General features: G+C 42.3%; 1 protein-coding gene across 1 annotated transcript; it reads left to right on the top strand.

Annotated features, from left to right (window-relative positions):
- The first annotated feature begins 953 nt into the window (after window positions 1-953).
- Window positions 954-1,562, top strand: LOC132612577 (uncharacterized). The gene has a single exon (XM_060326663.1). It carries the CDS (start codon window positions 954-956, stop codon window positions 1,560-1,562), a length of 609 nt encoding a protein of 202 aa, XP_060182646.1.
- Window positions 1,563-7,728: the final 6,166 nt, after the last annotated feature.

The following is a 7,728-nucleotide window of genomic DNA, read 5'->3' as shown; positions in this document are numbered from 1 at the left end:
TGCTACTTAAGAAATTTAGGGAAACTCTATCAAAGGGGGCGATGATTTGGTATCATAACTTGCCCGAGCATTCAATTGACTCATTTTCCATGCTCGCTGATGCTTTCATCAAGGCTCATGCCGGGGCCATCAAGGTCGAAACACAAAAATCGAACTTGTTCAACGTCAAGTAATGAGATGACCAGACCCTCCGCGAGTTTGTGGCTCAATTTCAAATGGAGCGCATGGACTTACCCCAGTCACTGACGATTGGGCCGTTCAGTCTTTCACAAAGGGATAAATTCAAGGAGCTCGATCACATCTATGGAGTTAAAGCAAAATCTGATAGAATACGCGATCGCTTGGGCTGATGTGCATAACAGGTATCGGTCGAAGATCAGGGTCGAAGATGATAAGATTCTGAGGGTTGCTTCGGTATCATGGCATTCCTGTAAAGGGAGTGATCGCTTGAGGAGAGTGGTAGATCGGGATTCTAAATCATCATATGACAGGTACCAGCCTTATCCACTCGATCGAAGGGGAAATGAACGCAATAGCGAACCAGGCAAGAATGATAGGAGAAATGATCGAGGCCAAAGTAGCCGTGGATTGATAATAGAAATGTTGTCGATAGAGCCACGGGAAATCGAGAAAATCCAAGGTTATTAAAGTACAACTTTTGCATCGATGTAGCAACCATAGCGGCGGCCATTATCCGAAACAAAGAAACAAGACATCCAAGGCCAATCCAATCTAATCCAAAGAAGCGGGATAAAAGTCTTATTTGTAAGTATCATCATACTCACGGCCATCGGACCGAGGATTGTCGGCAGCTGAGAGAGGAGGTCGCTCCTTTGTTCAATTTGGGACATCTTCGAGAATTCCTAAGTGAACGAGCAAAAACCCATTTAAAATACCTGGACTCCAACAAGCAGGATAGGCCGGAAGAGCCTCAGCAGGTGATACACATGATCATGGGAGGAACTGACATTCCCATTGGGCCGGTTGTAAAGCGCACAAAAATTTCCATAATGAGGGAAAAACGTATCTGGAATGATGACCCTGATGGTCCCATCACGTTCAATGATGAGGACATGGAAGGCATCGCCCAGCCGCATAATGATGCACTGGTAATATCGTTCCTTGTCAATAAGTTTAGAATTAAACGTGTGCTAATTGATCCAGGTAGCTCGGCTAATATCATCCGATGGAGAGTCATCGAACAGTTGGGACTACTAGATCAGATCGTGCTGGCAATACGGGTCCTCAACAGATTCAACATGGCATGCGAAACGACGAAGGGTGAGATTACTTTACCGATCAATATGGTAGGAACTACGCAGCAGAAAAAATTTTATGTGATAGAGGGAGACATGGGATACAATGCATTGCTGGGCAGATCGTGGATTCACCTCGTGAGAGCGGTTCCCTCAACTATGCATCAGGTATTGAAATTTTCGACCCCAGAAGGTATCAAAACCGTCCGTAGTGTACAGCAGGCCGCAAAAGAAATGTTCACGGTTGAAGAATCTGTTAAGATTATAAAGGCGCCAGATCAGAACGAAGGGAAGAATGCCAAATAGCAATCACAGATCCCGATCCTGGAATCTTCGGAAGATCGAAACGGAGGCACGCTAGACGAAGAGTTAAAATTCGGAGTACCGAGAACCTTTGTGGTACCCGATGATTCTGATGCCACTAAGTCCACAGTCGAAGAACTCGAGCAAGTCATACTGTTCGTCCATCTACCAGAGAATAAGGTATACCTGGGCACGGGGTTAACCCCCGAGCTCAGGAAAGAATTTATTGAGTTTCTTAAAAATAACTCAGATTGCTTTGCTTGGTCCCATTTAGACATGACAGGTATTCCACCGGACGTGACGAGATACAAGTTGAGCCTGGATCCAAGTTTTCCTCCGGTCAAACAAAAGCGGAGGCCACAACCAGAGGTAAAACATGCATTCGTCAAGGACGAGGTAACCAAGCTCCTTAATATAGGATCCATTCGAGAGGTAAAATACCCAGAATGGTTAGCTAACGTTGTAGTAGTGCCTAAAAAGGGGAATAAGTTTAGAGTGTGCGTAGATTATACAGATTTAAACAAAGCCTGCCCGAAGGATTCATTTCCTTTTCATAGCATCGATCGCATGATCGACGCTACTGCGGGTCACGACACGCTGAGTTTCCTTGATGCCTACTCTGGGTACAACCAAATACAAATGTGTTACACCTCGAAAATTTTCCGTGAGCCTACAATTAATAGACCAATGAAGGGTATGAGTGTGCGATGTTTTACTAGGTAGGGAATGACTAATTATGAATTTTTGGAATTTAGAAAGCTGTAGAATTTCAATTCAGCCAGTGGTCGTAAAGCAGAATACGGCCCGTAAAGTAATTTACGGACCGTATACTGCCATCTTCCTCCAGCCTTTCAAAAATTTCAACTTTCTGTCCAATGTTAAAATGGTTAAATACGACTTGGTATACGGCCCCGTAAACTGGTTTACGGACCGTAAACCTCAATCGTAAACTGCCATGATCCTCAGCCAACCTTTCTGATTTGATATGCTTAAATACGACCAAACTATACGGTCTGTAAACTGGTATACGACCCGTAATGTGTGGTTTACGACCACTGTTCACCCCGACGACTGCTCATTAAAAATCAGATTTTGAGTTGTTAAAAAGGGACCATAAGCTCATATTATTTCATTTTCTCATCTACACCACTCAAGAAGTCTCTAGAACTCTCCAAACACTTCATCCATATGAATTCAAGAGAATCAAGGAAATCAATGATCATCAACACCAAATCAAGGAAACAAAGCTTATGAAACTCAAGTAGAAGTTGTCTCCTTCAAGAAATACCAAAGGAGAGGAGATAGGGTTTTGGTGCTAAGGTAGAAATTCAACTCAAGGCTTGTTCCACCATCAACCAAGGTACGTTTCATGACCATTCCAAGTTGTTTAAAGTATTGGGAAGCGGAGACACTTGAAACATAGAAGAACATAGAAAATGGGTCTTGAATGAGGGAATAGTGTCACAATTAGAAAATGGTTGAATGAAATCATGAAAGTTGATATGCTATGATTATGAATACGTTGTAAATGATGTTTAGGTCATGAAATAAGTATTATATACAAGGAAATGGGATAACGATCTATAACCATAAATGAGAAGGAAATTGGAGAGAAATGGTGGATTTTGCTTAAGGCATATAATTGACGATTGTTGCTCGCAATATTATGAGTGTTGTTGTAAATGTTTGGGAGTTGAAAAATAAAACGGGGGAAAAGTAGTAGAAACAAAGGAAATGCAGCCTAATTTTCTCTATAGATAACAACGCGATTTTAAAGTTGATTAACTAATGTTAATACGATTCTCTCGTGAAGGTAACGACGTGACCTTGAAGGAAGACGAGTGATCGATAGTGTAGCTAAGCGACAAGGTATGTGAGGCTAGTCCTTTCTTCCTAATGGTATGAATCTGTCACGACCCGACTAGGGGCCACGACGAGCACCCGGTGCTAACCCACCCGAGCACCCTCTTAGCTTACTCTTATACTTACATCTAGGTGAGCCACATAATTATACATGCATTTCCATTCATTCGTCAACTAGTCCCATTTGGACAGCAACACATTTATATCATCGTGGGCATCTATGTCACATCATAAGTACAAGGCCGACGTGGCTAACAAAAGATATACAAAACATGGACCGACATGGCCGAACATCTCTACCCACATACACATGACTACGAGCCTCTAAGAGTATGACATATCGTATGAGCGAGACAGGACCCCGCTATGCCCATAATTATATACACAAAAGAATAAGTACCCAAAAGCTACGGCTCCGAAAGAAATGGAGCTTTGCTATGTAATCTCTGAATAAGCAGCTATGGATCAAGTTTGTCTCCCTGTGCACCTGCGGGCATGACGCAGCGTCCACAAACAAAAGGACGTCAGCACGAAGAATGTACTGAGTATGTAAAGCATGATTAACATCAATATAGAAGCATCATAGAAAATATATGAAGTGGCATAGGAGGGAAGCCAATAATATCATCATCATGGCACTTACCTGCCTTTCATAGGACTTTCCATTTTTCATACGTATTTGTACACCTACGTCATCATCCGTATTCCGTAATAGTACTCGTACCATACTTGTGCTCATATTCGTATACATGTCCTTATTCGTATTCTTATACATAGTCTTATCACATTCATATTCATATTATATACATAGCCATACACTTATATACATACACAGCGTGCCCGACCATAAGGTTCGGTGTTTCCTACGTACTTAGCCAACCAAGGCTCAATGTTATTTCTACTTGGCCCGACCAAGGCTTCAGGGTTATCCGTACCATCTGCAGAGGTGTGCGCGCGTTACGTAATCGTATACATACTTTATACATAATCATATACATATATCCTACCCGGCGTTATAAGCTCGGGGTATCATTATAGCCCTTCATAGGTACATATAAGTATAATAGCCCGTAGGCACCTTTGGCGTCATTATTATATTATCGTCGTCACTATCATCATCATTATTGCTACATCCATATCTTAGGCTTACTCGTCATATGAGGGGCGTAGTACAATCGTAGTACATGTTAAGGATCGTGAGCTTATGAGCTCGGAATGTCAATCACTTGAATACAACATACTCATATAGAGGAATTAGAAATTTGGCCAAGAACCATGCCTTGTGAAAGAAGGGTTAGCCTTACATACCTTTTCGTCGGACTATTCTACACTTTCTCGTTTCCTTCCAATGCTAGCGTCTATACCTTCTTTAATATCATAACAATGGCCATTAGTCATTCACATCATCCACATTATCTAGATTTCCCAATTTGCTTCTAATTCTCCCATATTTATGGTCATGACCTCCAACTTCGTCCATTCGTCTAAAGTGTCGAGTTCATGATCTTAGTACCATTTATAATACATTCATATCATAACACAACAACATTCATAATTCAATTCAAACTATTCCTCAAAATGTCACTATTCATCATTCATGACCTAGTTGACCACATTTTCTACAATCCATGTATTTTAATTCTCCAATACCTTAAACATCATGTAAAAATCATGAATCTTACCTTAGAAGTTGTAGGAACAAGATTTGGTTGATAATACCCCACTTTGAGCCAAACCCTAGTTTTTCTCCATTTGCATTTCTTGACTTGAATGGTATTTAATGGCTTGCTTACACTTGATTCACTTGTTTATGTTGTTGGTGACTTATAATCCTTGAAAACTTATGAAATAAATGTAGAGAGATGAATTTAGAGAGAAGTGGTGTAATGTGGAAATGAAATAAAACAAGTCTTGATCCTCATATTTAATGAATTGAAAAATCTGTGCTGGGTGAACAGTGGTCGTCCATGGAGGTTTACGGTCCGTATTTCAGTTTACGGACCGTCCCTCGTGGTCGTCTTTAAGCTTAAGCAGAACCAGAAACTTAAGGCTGCATGCATGGTGATTTACGACCATGGTTTACGGGCCGTAAATCACTTTACGGTCCGTCCACCAGGTCGTATTTAACCATTTTCTCGGCTGGCAGAAAGTTGAAGCCTTGCATGGCAGTTTACGACTACCAGTTTACGGACCGTGTTCCACTTTACGGTCCGTATTTTGCACTTTACCACCACTGGGCAGTTTTGCCAACTTTCAACTTTTCACATTTCTTGACTTTTCATTCTAATCATTCTCGTCCATTTACGCACATTGCTCATGAAACCTTATACCCTCGCACTCCTCGCACACATCACTAGTTCGTTCACTTGCGTACCAACGGAAAATTTTCCAAGGTGTAACATTCTCCCCCCCCTTAAGAACATTCGTCCTCGAATGTTAAAGTCTTCGGGGATTCTATAAAAATTTTGCCAGAGTTTCCCCTACATTATGGCACTGCCATCCTGCCACAACAGCCCATAATATCGATGCCACACAGGGCCACTACATAATAACATAAAACTTGGCCACACACGACCCAAAAGCATAAAAAGAATCATACATACCTCATGACTTCGACGTCTCATCTAGGACTTCTTCCAAAGGCTGAAATAGATGCGGGTACTTGGATCGCATATTTTCTTCCGCTTCCCATGTCATTTCCTCTCGATTGTTGTTCCTCCATAAGACCTTAACTGAGGCCACTTCTTTGTTTCTAAGTCTCCGTACTTGCCTATCTAGTATGGCAATGGGTATCTCTTCATAAGCTAATTTCTCTATTACTTGCACATCATTCACTGGGACGATCCTAGTAGGATCTCCAACACATTTCCGAAGCATCGAAACATGAAATACTGGATGAACTGACTCCATGTCTGGAGGTAGATTTAACTCATAGGCCACTTTGCCTATCTTGCGTACAATTTCGTATGGCCCAATATACCGGGGACTGAGCTTCCCCTTTTTGCCAAATCTCATTACGCCCTTCATCGGCGACACTTTCAAGAATACCCAATCTTTCACTTCGAACTCTAAGTCTCTTCGACGATTATCCGCATAGGACTTTTGATGACTTTGAGCCGCTAGCAACCGATCTTGTATGAGCTTAACTTTCTCTATTGCTTGCTGGACCAAGTCTGGCCCTATCAACTTAGTTTCTCCGGTTTCAAACCACCCAATTAGGGATCTACACTTTCGCCCATATAGAGCTTCATACGGTGCCATTTGAATGCTGGAATGGTAACTATTATTGTAAGCAAATTCAATGAGTGGCAAATGATCATCCCAGTTTCCTCCAAAATCTAACATACATGCTCGCAACATATCTTCAAGAGTCTGGATGGTACGTTCGGCCTGCCCATCGGTCTGTGGGTGAAACGCCGTGCTAAGGCGCACTTGGGTCCCTAAACCCTCTTGGAAAGACTCCCAAAACCTAGCTGTAAACTGAGTCCCTCTATCGGAGATAATATATACCGGAACGCCATGGAGTCTCACTATCTCTTTAAGATAAAGCTTGGCATAATCTTCTGCCATATAGGTCGTTCTGACCGGTAAGAAATGCGCTGACTTTGTGAGTCTATCCACGATCAACCATATAGAATCATATTTACATCGAGAACATGGTAACCCTGTGATGAAGTCCATATTAATCACTTCCCACTTCCACGTCGGGATTTCTATAGCTTGCAACAAGCCACCCGGCTTTTGGTGCTCGATCTTCACTTGTTGGCAATTAGGACATTGAGCTACAAATTTCGCTACGTCTTTCTTCATCCCATTCCACCAATATATAGACTTAAGATCATGATACATTTTCGTCGCTCCGGGGGGGACGGAGTAACGGGAACAATGAGCTTCCCTCAATATTTGGTGACGTAGACCTACCACATCGGGAACACATAACCTGCCTCGACATCGGAGAACTCCGTCTTCCAAAATATCAAATGATCACTCCTCCTTCTCAGGGAGTGTATCTCTGTACTGCATTAGCATGGGATCCTCATATTGTCGCTCTTTTACTTCTGCTACTAGCGATGAAACTGCTGAATTCTGAATAGTAGCTCCGCTGCTACCTGAGTCCACTACTCGGACTCCTAGGCTCGCTAACTATTGAAGCTCACGGGCCATCTCTTTCTTTTCTGGTCGTACATCACTTAGACTTCCCATGGATCTGCGGCTAAGAGCGTCAGCCACAACGTTAGCCTTTCCGGGGTGATCCAAGATATCAACATCGTAATCCTTTAGCAACTCCAACCATCGTCGTTGTCGC

Source organism: Lycium barbarum, chromosome 1, assembly GCF_019175385.1.
Source record: "Lycium barbarum isolate Lr01 chromosome 1, ASM1917538v2, whole genome shotgun sequence".
NCBI classification, from domain to species: domain Eukaryota; kingdom Viridiplantae; phylum Streptophyta; class Magnoliopsida; order Solanales; family Solanaceae; genus Lycium; species Lycium barbarum.
Note: the sequence above shows the minus strand (reverse complement) of the source record. Positions and strands in the feature narration are given on the sequence as shown.